We start from the raw sequence: 17,777 nt of genomic DNA, 5'->3' as shown, positions 1-17,777 counted from the left end.
ACTGTCCTCCGCCGCAACAGCTTTTTCAGAACTCATTTATACATCCAGCTCCACCCGAACTACACCGGACTCCTTCAGAAGAAGTCCACTTCAATCCACAGACTCAGGCCAGAAGTTGGGATGTCTCTCCGCCTTCTCCAGTTCGACCCTCTCAAACTCAGGCGAGAAGTCAGACCAGAAGTCAGGCCATAAGTCAGGAGCAACCATTGCATCCATCATCTCAAGGGAACAACTTCGAAGAAGAATCTTCTCCGGTGTTGCCCAAACTACAGGCGGACGTGTTGCATGCTCTAAATTCACTGCTTGTGGTTCCAGACAGGGATAAGTTCACCACCGTCCTCTCTCCCACACCCAATGGTATGATTTTCCTCTTCACATGTTTTATATGAATAGTCAATGTATTGTAATGATTGTGGTGTTGGCTTATACGAATAGCAATGGTGTTTTATGATTGTGGTGTTGGCTTATACAAATAGAAATGGTGTTTTATGATTGTGGTGTTGGCTTATAATGGTGTTTTATGATTGTGGTGTTGGCTTATACAAATAGCAATGGTGTGTTATGATTGTGGTGTTGGCTTATAATGGTGTTTTATGATTGTGGTGTTGGCTTATACAAATAGCAATGGTGTTTTATGATTGTGTTCTTGTCTTATACGAATAGCAATGATGTATTTTTTTGTCTTATGCGTATGCGTATTGTAACCAAATAGAAACTGATGCCTCTTGTATTGATCTCATTTCTTTTGGTTTGTCTATTATTTGCTTCTAAGTAACCTGCTTACTTATTTTATTGGTTCATGTGTATGGAAGTTTACTCGTGACAAAGGATCAAAACTTGTTCGGAAGATTACTAAAATTCTTCAAAACAAATTCGAAGGTCCCTTCTACAGCTGGACATGTGTGCCGCGGGACAAACAAGAGAGATACTTCATTGAGTTCGCAGTAAGGATAGCTCCTTTTTACATAGCTTTCATACATAGCCTTCATACATAGCTTTACACGTCTTCTTTTCACTCACTATAGCTCCTTTTTTTCTAGAAAACCCACACCTGGGATCCTTTGATAATTGGGACTGTTCAACCTTACTTTGAGGGAATCTGTCAAAACCGGATCAAAGACATGGTTAGCACTGTGAGGACTAGTCGAGTTCAACCAAACTGGATTGGCGACACTCTCTGGGTTACGATGGAGGATTACTGGGACATTGAAGAAGCACAACAAAGGAGTAAAACCTACTCTGATGCCCGTATGTCTGACCGTAACGGCCTAGGTCCTCACGTCCACCTCTCAGGGCCAAAGTCATATCGACAGCTTCAAGACGAAATGGTTAAGTAGCTGTTATTTTTGCCACTTTCAATTCTTACATAGCTGTTATTTTTTTAGTTAATCTCTATTTCTTTGCTAACATTGCAGGTTGAGGAATTGGAAAGAGAAGTCCGACTTGGTGAGGTTTTTATCAAGGCACATACAAAGCCTGATGGTACATATGTTGATCGGAAGGCAGAGAAGATTGCAGAAACTTATGAGAATGTTCAAGAGAGGTTGTCTCAGCTCGAGGCAGAGTCTTTTGCTGTGTCAAATGGAGAATCACGGCCACGAGACCTCACAACAGAAGAATATACAGAAATTTTCCTTGAGGTAACTTTTTAAAAAAACCAATACACATTTATAGTCTTGTAGTTTAATTTGTCATCCTCTAATCTTAACTTTTCTCTTATTTTCAAGTCCACTGAGAAAGATACAAGAGGAACACCTTATGGAGTTGGAAGCCTCAAGGACTGCCTTGTCAATGGAAAGCATAAGCAAGCATGTGGCTCTTCTACCTTTGTGGCTCTCCAAGAACAGTTGAAGGAAGCTCAACGCATAATAGAAGAACAGGCTGCTCAACTGCAGAGGCGTGATGCAGAAACAGCTGTGCGTGAAGCTGAGCAATCCAAAGTTATTGCTGCCCAGAAGGACAAGATTGACCATATCTCCATCGTCGAGGAGTTTCTGAAGGAATGTGATCCGCGGTTTCAGAATTTCGTTGCAAGCAAACAGACAACCACAAAACCTCTTCCCCAAGATGATCCAACTCCAACTCCATCAACCGCTGCTTAATAGGTTTCTTCTATGTCTTAACTCTTTTTGGATGAACTCAATCTCACTCTTTTAAGATGAACTCTACCTCTTGCTCTTTTGTATGAACTCTATCTCTCGCTCTTTTGTATGAACTCATTGCCACTTTCAGATTGTGTTTATGACCTTTTTTTATTTCTGTAACTTGAACATGTACTGTGTATTTCAATATATCGATATTATGTCTTTCCAAATTCGAATCTTTCAATTATAATTGGTATACAAGAATGAAAAGAATAGGATAATGGGAAATTAGTATATGAAACATTCAAATTCTGAAATCAACATCAGTGGCTAAATAGTCGTAACATACAGATTCTGAAATCAACATCACTGGCCAAATAGTCGTAATGTAGTTTCTAAATAGTAACTACTCTAAGTGACTATATTGCGACTATAAACACTCAGTTACTACTTAGTCGCCAATTTGTCACCACAATTATACGACTAAAAACCGACAACAGTCAGAAGACCATTTGCATGTGCTAATTAATCACAATATAGTCGTAAAATAGACACTATTTTAACGACTACGAAACGACTACTTTATGACTATAGGACGACTACATGTTATGGTCGTGCAATAGTCGCTAAAAGGCGACTATAAATACGACTACATTAATTAGCGACTCTCGTTCTCCGACTGCTAGAGTTAGTCGCTATTTGGTCGTAAACACAGTTTTTACGACTACAAAGCGACTAATAGTGTAGTCGCTAACCGCCTGTTTTCTTGTAGTGTCTCGAGGGGGCGTATTAGGAATAAAATATCCCACATTTGAAGTTGAGTAGGATCTTAAGTAGTATATATAAGATATGGGTCTCTCCACTCATTGCCAATTGGTTTTGAGTTGGAAGCCCACAATCTAACATTATGGAGTTGCAATGATTCGTCAAGAAACCACCAAATGCTTTCTTTCTTTTTCCCAGGGAGTTGTTTATAGTCACTATGTTTGTACTCCAGTTCTGGTAGCATCGTCCAGATATACCGCCATCATTTTGACAAAATCATTGTAGACACGGCCTCTTTCGTAGGGAGAAACAACGATATACTTACGAGCAAATCGTCGGGTAACAAACTGATCCTGTCTTCAATTATCCCTTTCTCACTCTTTACGGATGGTCTTGCACTGTGTATTGCTAAAGTGCCAGCCATATCGAGCCGAGTATAAGCAAAAGCTGACGACCTAACAACATCTGTTTCTTATCAGTGAAGCTAACTAAAGTTTTTAGGGTTCGAGTTTTATATAAACTCTCTAGCCTTTCATTTTTTAAGTTAAGAATCCTTTTTTTGGTTCTTATTCCTAAATCTTCCATATTTCTTATCCCAAAAATATAGCAAGTTGAATTTTTGGTCAATGGTGCAGCATTTTTGGAAAGAGTAAAGAAAATGTACTTAACTATATAAAGATAAATAACAGCTTTTTTGTAATTGTCAGTTTAATTAAGGGTAACACAAAAAATTAATAACACATCTTCATAGTTCTGGAAACATCTTATAGAACCTTTTGAGATATTTTAGATTTTGTATCTTGAATGACTGCAACACCTGCAGCATGATGCTTGTGTCATCCGATCATATTTTCGCTTGTGAAATTCAAGTTTGGTTACTAAAAAGCCATTTTCGTTTCCTTCTTGGTAGGCTTGGGCAAAATACCCGGATCCGATCCGAACCCGATCCAAAAAATCCAATCCGAACCCGTATCCAAAATTGTAAAATACCCAAACCTTTAAATCCAATCTAAATCTTTAAATCCAAAAATCCGTACCCGAACCCGATCCAAACCGAAATCCGAACGGATATCCAAATATACCCACATCTTATTATATTAGTTCTCAGAGTTGGTAACTCACCAGATCGTGACACGTGTTAGTTTTAACGGTCAGAGATAAAAATTAAAAACTCACCAGATTGTGACACGTGTCAGTTTTAACGATTAAATATCTAAGTTAGTAACTCATCAGATCGTGACATGTGTCAATTTTAACGATCAGAAATCACATATCAAAGTAAATTCACCAGATTGTGACACGTGTCAGTTTTAACGATTAAATATTCAAAGTTAGTAACTCATCAGATCGTGACACATGTCAAATTTAATGATGAGAAATCACATATCAAAGTTAGTAAATGTCAATTTTAATGATCAGATCGTGAAAAGGGATTAAGGAAGATATATAGAAAATTATTAATTATAAAAAATGTAAATACTCACTTCTATATAAACATAGATCGTCTCATATTATTCATCTAACAAAATAATTTATTTAAAAATATTGCTTTCAACTTTGTTCTATTGGTCAAACTTTTTTAATGGAAAGACAAATTTTCCTTATTTTTCAAAACCAAAATATACTCCTACTTTCTACTTTTTCAGTTTAGAATAGGTAAGATTAATATGTTGACCCAAAAAAAAATGGAAGACTAATATATGCATCTTTTTTTCTAATACTGTATATTAAGATTTCTTGCAGTAGTTTTAGATTTGTTTTATTTAATTTATATTTTCATCTTTGAATTATTTAAGATTGATATATTACCATGCTTATAATTTTCTATTATTTCAATAATTATGTCAAATTAATTTTCTTCTAATTTCTCAACTTTGATTGGTTGGTCATAGACCCTTTTTTTTATGCAAACATAATTGTCACCATTCGTTCAATCTCAAAATAAGATAAAGAGGAGAAAGTCATCAACCTAATGGTTGGATAAAATAGGCTAACCAATTTCAAGCCTACAACAAACATAGATAGATTGCAAAAACATAAATGGTTGTTCATAGATCCATAGGAGCTTGGAGACAGAGGCTACATCATGGTGTGTCAAAGAAACTTCTATGAATACATTGGAAAATTTAACATTAGTTACTATCAAAAGATGTTGTGACGTTGGAAAAGGGTCTTTAGTTTTATTGGTTGCTGGAGCAAGCAACTTTGATATAGCTAAAAGACGTGAATATGTTCTCTCCACACAGGAGGAGGGCAGAACCGAGGTTCTCTCAATGGTGGAGGAGGTTGGACGCAAGGTAAAAAATGGAAGATTAAGATATGCATCTTTTTTTCTAATATTGTATACTAAAATTTCTTGCAGTAGTTTTAGATTCGTTTTATTTAATTTATATTTTCATCTTTGAATTATTTGAGATTCATATATTACCATGCTTATAAATTTTTATTATTTCTATAATTATGTCAAGTTAATTTTCTTCTAATTTCTCAACCTTGATTGGTTGGTCATAGATCCTTTTTTTTTTGTGCAAACATAATTGTTACCATTCGTTCAATCTCATAATGAGATAAAGAGGAGAAGGTCATCAACCTAATGGTTGGATAAAATAGGCTAATCAAACTCAAGGCTACAACAAACATAGATAGATTGGAAAAACATAAATTGTTGTTGATAGATCCATAAGAGTTTGGAGACATAGCCTACATCATGGTGTGTCAAAGAAATTTCTATGAATACATTGGAAAATTTAACATTAGTTACTATTAAAAGATTTTGTGACGTTGGAAAATGGTCTTTAGTTTCATTGGTTGCTGGAGCAAGCAACTTTGACATAGCTAAAAGACGTGAACATGTTCTCTCCACACAGGAGGAGGGCAGAGCCAAGGTTCTCTCAATGGTGGAGGAGGTTGGACGCTAGGTTATCTATCCAAGGGAGCAAGGTGGGGGAGGTTGGATGCAATGTTATTTCTCAAAAAAGAGGAAGGCGAAGGGAAGGTTCTCTCCATGGTGGAAGAGGTTGGACGCAAGGTTCTCTCCATAAGGGAAGAGAGCATAACCGAGGTTCTCTCCATAGTTAGTCATACACTATTGTAATGTAATTTATTTCTTATACAAAATGTTTTTTGAGCCAACAATTTTAGTGATTAAAAAAACTATGCAAAAATGAAAGTAAAGAGACATATAGTAGTTGGCTTAATTTGTTCATATAGACATTTTCTAGGAGGTGGTAAATAATATATTTGTAACATACAGTATACCTAGGTGTTAAAAATACACTTTTAATGGTAACATACATGTATATAGATATAAATCAGTGTATTATAGCAAAAAAAATATAAATAATGTACAATAAATTTTAATATATTTGTATTGAAGTTAATTTTATTTTAAAAAATTAAAACTCGCACATCGAGCGGGTCTTTATCTAGTTATTAATATATAGTAGTAATATATTAGTAATATTTATAATTTTAAAAATATAAGTGTCCAAAATATTCAGATTTTTAGATATAGATAATTTGAGGTATTTAAACTGTTTATTAGTAAATTTGGGTAAAAAATACTCTAAATTTTAAGATATATTGCGTATTATTGAATAATTTAGACTAAATTAGATACTAAAATTTTGAGTTTTGTGAATTTTGGGTAATCTGAATTCAAACCCAAAATACTCGAACCGAACCCGATCTGAACCCAAATTCTAAAAATACCCGAATGGGTTTTATACCTCTAAACCCGAAAATCCGAAAATCTGAAATATCCGATCCGAACCCTAACAGGTACCCGAATGCCCAGGCCTACGTCTTGGCTTGTGATTTGTGTGAGAAACTTGGTACGTACGTGCGAATCAGAAGTCTTAAACCGGCTATGTATGGTCAATAAGGATTTCATAATTTGAAATTAATAACACCTTTTTTAATTATAAAACAAATACGTAGTTCATAAATCTTGAAAATCAAATAGAATTCTATTTCTAATAAATAAAAAAAGATCAGTTTTGACGTCTAATAAAAGTGAAGCTTAGATAATAGTGAAGCCCTAGGCATAGATTCTAACACTCTCCTCATCTTGTTCTTTCTTATATCTTTACGATGACCACGGGGTTCAGTGGAGATGTAAGCTCTTTTTAAACACTTAGAGCTGGCAAGTATGTATTTCAGAATCTCTTTCTCTGCGTTTTGTCCTCCATAGCCGTGCCACTGAAAGATCTTGAGATGGGTTGACAAACATTCTGGAACAGAAACCGGTGGGTGGAATGAAAGTGGGAAATCCGAGTTTGTCTGTGAAACAACATCAAAAGATAATATGTAAGTACTGTGCAATTATACATCACGTTTAACTAGTTCAGTTTAGATGTTTATTAGTCCATATCCATTAATAAAAAAATAAATCAGTGGGTGGGGTAATTAAACCTTGTCGACGATGCGAACAACTTGTAGTTTAAGAGGAGTTTTTTTGGGAGAAACCACATAAATGGTTGCAACCAATCTACTTTATATGGTGCAAAAAATTTACAATCTTCAAGTCCAAATCGGAAGAAGTAAATGGCGTCAAAACCCCCAGTCTGCAATGAACATATATAATCAAAACGTTGATTTTTATTTATATTTTTTTTAGCATAACAATAATATCACTAGTACGTACCGTTTCAACCTTGAAAAGTAAGGTCAACTTGATATACATGAGTTGTGATGCGTTGTGATAGGACCGGCCAAAGAGACCGCCATCGTTTCGGCAAAACCATAGTAGACACTGCTTCTTTTGTCTCGAGAAGCGACAATATCTCTGCGAGCACATCGTCAGGTAATTCGCTAATCCTGTCTTCTTTAATCATCTGACTCTTACTTTTTTTAGTTTAAACAAGAAAGAATTAAGAACACAAAATTGTTATAAGAATGACTCTCTTATTAGCTTAAAGAAACTGACCTAAAACTTCAAGCTCTCTCTCACAATCTCTTAATCATAATCTCTCAAGCTCGTAGGTTTACCACAACTTTGGCAACTCTAGCTATATTTATAGAGATTAGAGATAATTCCTAATACAAAATATAATTGTGTTTAGATAATTCCTAAACATTAGGTAATCCTAATCCTTTAGGGAAACCATTACTCGGTAGGATTAGAATAATCTCTGACTTAAGCTATCTTCTTCTTCAAGCTTATCCCAACAATCTCCCCTTTAAGCTTGAAATCCTTCTTAGACATAATACTGTGAACTCCAATATGGTTCTTCATATCCTTGAACCTGTTCTTATCAAATGCCTTGGTTAGAATGTCAACCTTTTCTTCTCTTCTCTTGTTCTTCCTTTTAGTGTTCATGTATCTCCAGGGTTATGTTTATAATAGAGAGAAAGAGAGATGTGAGCATATTCTCTTGTGAAAGAAACACTTGTAATCTATTGATCATAGTGGATTGGCTGAGGGACCGTCTTCCCTCTCCTGAGACGTAGGCTTCTCATACCGAGAGCTGAACTCAGGGTGAACAAATTGCTTGTGTCTTCTTTCTTTATGCTTATTGTTTGATGCAGATTCTTGAATCGATGTTTGGTTTAATGTGAAAATCAAGCATAGATAACAAAAAAAAAAACCAAACAAACACACAATCACCTGGGACAAGAGTTCTCATTATCCTTGAAGGATAAAATATCAAATACTCTCTTCTAATTTACTCGAGTTAATGCTGTCTATTTATAACGTCAATAATAGACATTTATGCAATTTTGGTTATGGTTTTCTGTTAAAGGTATTCCAATTTTCATCTCGTATTCTAATATACAAAAATATCTTGTCGCAATTCATTATTATTTTCACCTTTCTTAATTTTCCGCATTGTACCTTGTAAATGATTATTATTTTTTCTCTCGATGTGGTTCAGTGATTGTAACTACGTATATTTTTTACCTTTGTTCTTGGTTATTTTAGTTTAGGTAACCTTCTTTATGTAAAAATCATTTTTTTTTGGATTTTGTTGTTGTTGTTATTGTTGTAATGTGATTTTTATTAAACAACAAAAACACTCTTTAAGACAAATTAAAAAGAGAACTTGCTGATTTTTCTTACTAAAACCGGGACGAACGAAAACACACTTTTAAGCTTAACCGGGACTAACATTATGTTAAACCAACCTAAACCATAATTTATTCCAGTTCCCTAATCTGATAAGCGGCGGCTAGTGACGATTGAAACTGGTTAAGTAAACCAATTTTAATTTAATTTGGTTTGGATACCAGTTTTGGTTAGATTCGGTAACTAAATTAACCACTAAATGAAAGACACGTAAGTTATTCACGAACCACATCTGTTCCCCTTCAAAGAAAAAAAAATCTCCCAAAGGTCCTTCACTCTTCTCCCCTCCTCTCTCTCCATCCTCCATATCTACAGAGCTCGAGACGAGATTCTCCTTGTTCAACAACTCTCATCTGTAATCGATACAGGTTCTTTATTCTACCTCTTCTCTTTTGTTAGATTCTGTATAATCTCGGTCGTTTGCATGATTCTGACTAGGTTTTGTTCAGCAAACTCTGATTTCGTCGCTTTTGTGCTAGTTTTAGTCCCTTGATTCTCTAATTCTAGATAATTCAATGAACTAAGAACCCAGAAGTATGATAGATTTATGGGTTAGTCGTATATCTGAGGAATAGGTTCTTCTACTTCTAAGATTTTGAATTGCATGTTCAGTCTGATTTTGCTATAATGTAATTACTTTTGTTTGCTCTGTGATGGATTTCAGATGGCAGCTTCATCTACTTGTCTTGTGGGAAATGGATTGACACTGCACACAACAACCAAACAGAGGTCAAGTAAAAACTTTTCCAGCAGACAGATTGGTCTGTTCTCATCCTATTCTTCAGTTATTAGGACGTCTAGGTTTAACGTTGTGAAGGCTTCTTTGGATTCGAAGAAACATGAAGGAAGGAGAGATTTTCTCAAAATCTTGTTAGGAAATGCTGGAGTTGGTTTGGTTGGAAGTGGGAAAGCAAATGCAGAAGAACAAGCGGTTTCTTCGTCTCGGATGTCTTACTCTAGGTTTCTTGAGTATTTGGACAAGGATAGGGTGAATAAAGTGGATTTGTATGAGAATGGGACAATAGCTATTGTGGAAGCTGTTTCTCCTGAGTTGGGTAACCGTGTTGAGCGTGTACGTGTTCAGCTACCGGGGTTAAGTCAGGAGCTTCTTCAAAAGCTAAGGGCTAAGAATATTGATTTTGCAGCACATAATGCTCAGGAAGACCAAGGTTCTGTGTTGTTCAACTTGATTGGTAATCTTGCTTTCCCGTTGCTTTTGATTGGTGGGTTGTTCCTTCTTTCGAGACGTTCTGGTGGTGGAATGGGTGGACCTGGTGGTCCTGGTAACCCACTTCAGTTTGGTCAGTCCAAAGCAAAGTTCCAAATGGAGCCAAACACTGGTGTGACTTTTGATGATGTTGCTGGAGTTGATGAAGCAAAGCAAGATTTCATGGAAGTGGTGGAGTTTTTGAAGAAACCCGAGAGGTTCACTGCGGTTGGTGCCAAGATCCCGAAAGGTGTTCTCCTTATTGGTCCTCCTGGTACCGGGAAAACCCTTTTGGCAAAAGCCATTGCTGGTGAAGCTGGTGTGCCTTTCTTCTCCATCTCTGGTTCTGAGTTTGTTGAGATGTTTGTTGGTGTTGGTGCCTCAAGAGTCCGTGATCTTTTCAAGAAAGCCAAGGAGAACGCTCCTTGCATTGTCTTTGTTGATGAAATAGATGCTGTCGGTAGGCAAAGGGGGACCGGAATTGGTGGAGGTAATGATGAAAGAGAACAGACCCTCAATCAGCTCCTAACTGAGATGGATGGTTTTGAAGGTAACACTGGTGTTATCGTAGTTGCTGCAACCAATAGAGCAGACATTCTTGATTCTGCTTTGTTGAGGCCAGGACGGTTTGATCGACAGGTACCATCTGATTAATACACATTGATATTTTTTGTAATCCTATACTACTCCTAGCGCTGGTGCTTACTTTATAAGTTTCTGATGCAGGTAAGTGTTGATGTTCCAGACGTTAAGGGGAGAACAGATATTCTCAAGGTTCATGCCGGTAATAAGAAGTTTGACAATGATGTCTCACTTGAAATAATAGCAATGAGAACCCCCGGATTTAGTGGAGCAGATCTCGCTAACTTGTTGAATGAGGCTGCTATATTGGCGGGAAGGCGAGCGCGGACATCGATATCATCTAAAGAGATTGATGACTCCATTGATAGAATCGTTGCTGGCATGGAAGGAACAGTGATGACTGATGGGAAGAGCAAAAGCTTGGTTGCTTACCATGAAGTTGGTCATGCAGTGTGCGGGTAAGTGAGAAGCAGATTACAGGCCGGTCTGTATATTATTACTATCAAGAACTTACTTTGAAGCTATATACTTTGTCCTTTTGCAGAACATTGACTCCAGGACATGATGCAGTGCAAAAGGTAACGTTGATACCAAGAGGCCAAGCGAGAGGTCTGACATGGTTCATTCCATCAGATGACCCGACACTCATCTCCAAGCAACAACTCTTTGCAAGAATTGTTGGTGGACTCGGTGGCAGAGCCGCTGAAGAAGTCATCTTCGGTGATTCCGAGGTGACTACTGGCGCAGTTGGTGACTTGCAACAGATCACCGGTTTGGCTAGACAGGTACATTCAACTGCTTCACAACATTCATGCTTGGACCTGTAAATAAGTATGATCTTTTACTAGTTGATGATATTGAGAACTTGAGAACTGTTGAACTTTGTAGATGGTAACAACATTTGGAATGTCTGATATTGGACCATGGTCATTGATGGATTCATCAGCTCAAAGTGATGTTATCATGAGGATGATGGCAAGAAACTCCATGTCTGAGAAGCTTGCAGAAGACATTGACTCTGCGGTGAAGAAACTATCAGACAGTGCATATGAGATAGCTCTAAGCCACATAAAGAACAACCGTGAAGCAATGGATAAGCTTGTTGAAGTGCTTCTGGAGAAAGAAACCATTGGCGGTGACGAGTTCAGGGCAATCCTCTCTGAGTTTACTGAAATCCCACCGGAGAACAGGGTTCCTTCCTCAACAACAACAACTCCAACAACAGCACCAACACCAGCTTCCGTCTGAGTAATGGATTTGTATACTTGTAATACTTAAATTTTTCTGTAAATTTTATCTGTCAAACTTGAACTACAGACATGTGATACTATCTCAAAAACTTAGTAACAAGTAAATGTTTAAATTGGTATATCCACCTAAGCTATGTGTGTTTAAAATTAGTGTGTGCTGGATTATCCAATTTTAAGAAATTTCTTTATAGAATTAGCTTGCAATATTGTAAGAGAGAATCAAAAGTATTTTGAAGCTTGCACGAGTAATAACACCAAATCGGTCTGGTAATTCATACTTCTTCTGTACATTTTGGATACAATTACCTCAAACCTTAATAATAGCCCACTAAACGCTTTACAAAAGCCATAAAATTTGTACACCATGATCTCTCTGTTCAACCAACATCAAAGAATATTACCAAATTGATACTGTCACGCTTTGTTCACCTTCCAGGAGCAAACCTGAAACCACAGAGCAAACCCACAAATCAATGCTCAATTCCAAATTAGTAAATATATTAACCTTAAAAGAAGCAACATTTAAATCAAAAACGTTACGCATTTAATGGCTTCACGCCACTTGCAATTCCATCGTCATTACTTCTCTCTTTCTTCACCCACACCATTGTTGAAGCAGAAGCAGCTCCGATCGGCATTTTAACACGGTAATGCGCCAAATCATTCCCTTGCTTAACCCGATTACGGTTACTCGGTTTAGTTTGTGCCTTGAGATGATTCTTGTTTTCATCTCTTTTGATAGAGAGATCCTCAAATTGTGTTTCTACGGCCGTCGTTGCTTTTTCACTTTTCTTCCTGTAAACTCGAATCGCATCTTTCGCCGGTGTAGAATTCTCCGTCACGACGGAATCAGTCGGCGCGATTGAACCACAACCACCAGAATCGACGACAACATCATCATCTACCAAAGCCACATCTTGATTTGTCTTCTTCTTATTTTTCTTACTATCATACCGTTTCCTCCTAAATCCCCTATCCTTCTTCGGTAACATCTCCGCCGTATCTTCACCTCCTCCACCGCTCCCAACCTCCGCCGTTACTTCCGGTATCTCCTTCTCGACAAATCTTGCTCCTCCGCCGCTCGTAGATTTATTTTTTCTTCCCTGATTGCTTCGATTCAAACGCTTCTCCATCTTCAGATCTTCTTCCTCCTCTCTCTTTTTTTCTTCCTCGACCTGTTGTTGTTTCCGTCGTTTCTCTTCTTCTTCCTTACGCTTCTTCTCTTTCTCATTGATCCAACGCTCCTGTAGCTGTAGGATGCTGATGTAGTTAGCCGGAATCGAAGGAGTAGTCTTCTTCTTTTTGCTTTCAGTGACAGTGTTATCGTCCGCCATTGAAATCTTCTTTCTTCACAAACTCCTCTGTAATGGAGAAAAGCAAAAAACAGCTGAAAGGGGAAAACAATTTATTAGTTTACTACGCACGCATTAACTTTATACCGCACTAGAAAAAAAAAGTAGAAACCCCTTAATCCTATAGGCCCATCTGGCTGGCCCGTAACCTTTCACTTTTTAAAACATTTTATTTATAATTTTTTGTTGTAAAATGTTAAATTAGTATTATTCCGAGTTTTTAGAGAGTGGTTTTAACTTTTAAGCATCGGCCAAATAATTTTTTTAAAAATGGATCTGTAATCAGTTGAATTAATACGATCGTTTATTTTATAACGGCTACAACATACACAGATTGCTTTACCAAATTTAGAGATGATATTTTATCAAAAAATGTAAACAAATCAAGGATGAAAATCATAATTCTAAAATCTAAATTTCCATTATTCTAAAATTAATTTTTTCCTTTACCTTTATATTTTTAGTTGGATGAAAAAAGAAAAGATGAAAAAAATATTCTATAATTCTATTTTATTTTTCAAAAATTCTTGCGAAAGTGTTCTTTATCTATAATGAACAACTTGTTATAAGTTATGACTAACTTAAATAAGAATTATATCTGCATTTTATGTAAACAATGTTATTTTTTTTGTTGGTGAATAGTAAAGAATGTTATATATATTGTCTTGACTCAATTGATCCAATAATTTAACATATTGTTGTTAAATGTTAATTAAAAAGAAATAGTCAAAAATATACATTTACTGATTTACCATAACATGTTAGATTCTACAATCAGACGTTGATTTGTAGATTTTCAGGTGTCGGAAAGATTGAAAAGAGAGCAAAACAATCTGACATAGAATAAAGAAGACACATAGAGCCAAGCAAACATTTATTACCATTTTTATTTTATTTTGCTTAAAATATTTATTACCTTTTTAATTATTTATTTATTACCATTTAATTTATTTATTAATTAATAAATAAAACCTTATCTCTCACAAACTACTACACACAGTCCAAGACCATTTTCTAAGCAACTTGCATCGCTCATTTGTCTCATCTCTCAAACTTCGAACGAGTCGCTGCTTCTCCTACGCTCTCTCTCTCTCTCTCTCTCTCTCTCTTTATATATAAACTCGTCGAGGATTCTTTTCTCTGTGTCTGACGTTAGAAGATAGAGAGACAAAGAGTTATGGCTATGGCGATGATGATCCGAAACGCAGCAGCTTCACGTCGAGCAATGACTCCGATCTCAGGCGATTTCGGTGGTGGTTTGAGATCTATGTCTTCATGGTGGAAGAGCGTTGAGCCTGCTCCTAAAGATCCGATCCTCGGAGTTACCGAAGCTTTTCTCGCTGATCCTAGTCCTGACAAAGTTAATGTTGGTGTGGTGAGTCTCTCTGTTCTGTTTTCCCCTGTTACTACTACTACAGATCCTTACGGATTTAGCTTTTTTTTTCTTTTTTGTCCTTCGGAGGATGTTATCAAAATTGAGATCTTATGGATAAAACAGGAATTGAGATTTGGTTGTTTCTGATTATGATCGAGGAGTTTTTGTATGGTGGCTTACTTATTGATGAAGCTAATATGTGTTAAATTGGATATATCATATAGGGAGCATATCGTGATGATAATGGCAAGCCTGTTGTCTTGGATTGTGTAAGAGAAGCTGAGCGAAGGCTTGCTGGGAGCACTTTCATGTAAGACTTTCTCTTTCTCCTCCCCAAATGAGCTTCTCTGTTGATTGACATGACAATATTGATTGTCAAGTTTTGAAATCTTCTTCTTGGTGAAGTTCTTGAATTGTTACTGACGAAAAGATTATTGATTCGCCTTTTTCTCTTGGAATGAAAGAGCTTCTCTGTTTACTCTTTTGGATGTGGTTATATTTGCGTTTTAGAGAATACAGAGCAGTGGAACCTCATTTGTGGAAATGATATGCATGTTGAGAAGATGTCTGTTAGCTATATGTTTCTGTAGCTGATGCTATCTTATTTTAGTGATCGTGCTCATCTAATCAAAATTCTGAGTTCCATGTCAAGCACTTTAATCTCTTTTCTTACAAGTTTGTTTACTTTGATTTCAGCTGATTGACCCAAATTAGCCCTTACAATTATATGTAAATGTGCTCATGGTTTCTTGATAAGTGCTTGTGGTGATATGTTAAGCACTAGTTTATGTTGCATGCTTGTGAAAACTATGTAGTGGAGAGTGTACTCAAATCCTAATTCTGTATCATTGCTTTTGGCGTATTAAAAATATGTGATACTTCATATGCATGCATCATAGTAAGAACTCAGACTAATCAGCATCATCAATTATCTTATTTCCCTTATTTCACCAGACTGATCTGATCTGTCTCTATTGTCTTAATCGACTAAAGGGAGTACCTTCCTATGGGAGGAAGTGCCAAAATGGTGGACCTAACATTGAAGCTTGCCTATGGGGATGATAGTGAATTTATTAAAGATAAAAGAATAGCTGCAATTCAGACTCTGTCTGGCACTGGAGCCTGCCGACTGTTTGCAGACTTCCAGAAACGTTTTTGTCCTGGTTCTCAGATCTACATTCCTGTACCAACCTGGTCCAAGTGAGTTTTATACAGTTAATTTTAATGACTCCTCATATTAACCTCAACCTTCTGTTGCTTCCCCAAAATAGCATAGCTTAATGTATTCTTTTATCAACAGCCACCACAATATCTGGAGAGATGCAGAAGTCCCTCAAAAGACATATCATTACTACCATCCAGAAACCAAGGGTTTGGATTTCTCAGCATTGATGGATGATGTGAAGGTTAGCAAAGAACATCTTCTTCAACAACCAACTTTACTTGATTTTCTTGTCAATAACATCCTGATTATGTTGCCTTTTTTATATAGAATGCTCCGGATGGATCATTCTTCCTTCTTCATGCCTGTGCTCATAATCCTACTGGAGTAGACCCTACAGAGGAACAATGGAGAGAGATATCACAGCTATTCAAGGTGATAACTCATCAATTGTTTATGGTGACTTTTCTTCTCCCTGATCTGTCCACTGCAAACTAACAGTGAGTTCTCGTTTCAGGCTAAAGGTCATTTTGCATTCTTCGACATGGCATACCAAGGTTTTGCTAGTGGAGATCCAGCGAGAGATGCCAAGTCCATCAGGATCTTTCTTGAAGATGGTCATCATATTGGAATTTCTCAGTCTTATGCAAAAAACATGGGACTCTACGGCCAGAGGGTGGGATGTCTCAGGTATTCATTTTATTCAGCAAAAATATGGAAATTAGAAATATGTCAGCACCTTAATTTCGAATGTATGCGTCATCAAATTGTATAGCCATAGAGGCTTATTTAGTGATGAAAGTAGAACTGAATATGAACATGACGACATTGTCTTTTGCTGCAGCGTGCTTTGTGAAGATGCAAAACAAGCCGTGTCTGTGAAAAGTCAGTTGCAGCAGCTAGCTAGACCAATGTACAGCAACCCACCTTTACATGGTGCTCAACTGGTCTCAACCATTCTTGAAGACCCGGAGTTAAAGAGTCTGTGGCTAAAGGAAGTTAAGGTACCATTCCATCATATTGTTATCTCCTTAACTATGTAGCTTCCTTTTTCTTGAAATTTATCCCATGTTCCATGTTTCATGTGCACACATTATGAAAAAACCTTGTAACCATGTTCACTCTTTTGTGTATAATAATCAACTATAAAATTAAAATCTGATAAGCCATATGTAAAATTATCTGTACCATAACAGGTCATGGCTGATCGGATTATCGGCATGAGAACTACTTTAAGAGAAAGCCTTGAGAAGTTAGGATCGCCTTTATCATGGGAGCATGTTACCAAGCAGGTAATTACAAAATAGACTGTGTTTCTTTTGAACTTGTTGTGATTTCTCACCTGACTCACACAATTGCATAATTCTATCTTTATGGGGATACAGATTGGTATGTTCTGCTACAGTGGGCTAACACCAGAACAGGTTGACCGCTTAACAAGCGAATATCACATCTATATGACCCGTAACGGCCGTATCAGGTACTTCACTTTCTCCTGATTAGAAATCTTTAAGCTCAGATCCAAATGTCCCCATTTTTCTAACGTCAACATGCTTAATTTCAATGCAAACCATTTCTAAATCATTAAGGATCTTGATGTTTTGGTTGCAGTATGGCTGGTGTTACGACAGGAAATGTAGGATACCTTGCAAATGCTATACATGAAGTCACCAAGTCTTCTTAAATCATGTACTTGCATGTTACACCCAAACATAAAAATTTTGTTTGAAGAGTCAATAAAACAGGAAGCAAGATTTGTTCTTCAATTGTTTTCGTGGGAACTGAAAAGTTTACCCCATAGGTCCAGTCATACACTGTTAGCTGGGCAATAAAAACAGGCCTGAACCATGGATTGGATTCTTCTTGAATATACAAAATTCAGATTGTTTTCTTCTCATTTGCTTTTTTTTTGTGTTTGCTTGTTTCCTTTGGC

At 36.6% G+C, this 17,777-nt stretch overlaps 4 protein-coding genes across 6 annotated transcripts; 2 read left to right on the top strand and 2 right to left on the bottom strand.

Annotated features, from left to right (window-relative positions):
* Positions 1-6,854: 6,854 nt before the first annotated feature.
* On the bottom strand, positions 6,855-7,684 carry LOC147943605 (putative F-box/FBD/LRR-repeat protein At3g49480). Its single transcript, XM_087512290.1, has 3 exons — positions 7,532-7,684; positions 7,343-7,414; positions 6,855-7,130 (listed from the first exon to the last, which is right to left on the bottom strand). Exons 1-3 carry the CDS (start codon positions 7,682-7,684, stop codon positions 6,855-6,857), a joined length of 501 nt encoding a protein of 166 aa, XP_087368416.1.
* A 1,426-nt stretch (positions 7,685-9,110) lies between these two features.
* LOC104786534 (ATP-dependent zinc metalloprotease FTSH 2, chloroplastic) lies at positions 9,111-12,085 on the top strand. The gene is made up of 5 exons (XM_010511964.3): positions 9,111-9,284; positions 9,581-10,762; positions 10,850-11,163; positions 11,250-11,490; positions 11,594-12,085. The coding sequence occupies exons 2-5, from the start codon at positions 9,581-9,583 to the stop codon at positions 11,951-11,953; spliced, it is 2,097 nt and encodes a 698-aa protein (XP_010510266.1). The 5' UTR covers positions 9,111-9,284; the 3' UTR covers positions 11,954-12,085.
* Positions 12,086-12,204: 119 nt separating this feature from the next.
* LOC147943604 (uncharacterized) lies at positions 12,205-13,289 on the bottom strand. 3 transcript variants are annotated; one of them, XM_087449936.1, is made up of 2 exons: positions 12,496-13,289; positions 12,205-12,399 (listed from the first exon to the last, which is right to left on the bottom strand). In XM_087449936.1, the coding sequence occupies exons 1-2, from the start codon at positions 13,287-13,289 to the stop codon at positions 12,381-12,383; spliced, it is 813 nt and encodes a 270-aa protein (XP_087306062.1). In that variant the 3' UTR covers positions 12,205-12,380. The 3 variants fall into 3 exon arrangements, with proteins under 3 accessions (XP_087306062.1, XP_087306064.1, XP_087306063.1); XM_087449938.1 differs by having other exon boundaries at positions 12,539-13,289; XM_087449937.1 differs by lacking the exon at positions 12,205-12,399 and having other exon boundaries at positions 12,492-13,289.
* A 136-nt stretch (positions 13,290-13,425) lies between these two features.
* On the top strand, positions 13,426-17,741 carry LOC104786532 (aspartate aminotransferase, mitochondrial). Its single transcript, XM_010511962.2, has 10 exons — positions 13,426-14,682; positions 14,907-14,992; positions 15,676-15,882; positions 15,983-16,088; positions 16,175-16,279; positions 16,362-16,534; positions 16,689-16,848; positions 17,041-17,136; positions 17,230-17,324; positions 17,456-17,741. Exons 1-10 carry the CDS (start codon positions 14,485-14,487, stop codon positions 17,526-17,528), a joined length of 1,299 nt encoding a protein of 432 aa, XP_010510264.1. The 5' UTR covers positions 13,426-14,484; the 3' UTR covers positions 17,529-17,741.
* The last annotated feature ends 36 nt before the right edge of the window (positions 17,742-17,777 follow it).

This window comes from Camelina sativa, chromosome 5 (genome assembly GCF_030686135.1).
Source record: "Camelina sativa cultivar CO46 ecotype springtype chromosome 5, ASM3068613v1".
Taxonomy (NCBI): domain Eukaryota; kingdom Viridiplantae; phylum Streptophyta; class Magnoliopsida; order Brassicales; family Brassicaceae; genus Camelina; species Camelina sativa.
The sequence above is the reverse complement of the archived record's forward strand: the minus strand, read 5'-3'. Positions and strand labels throughout refer to the sequence as shown.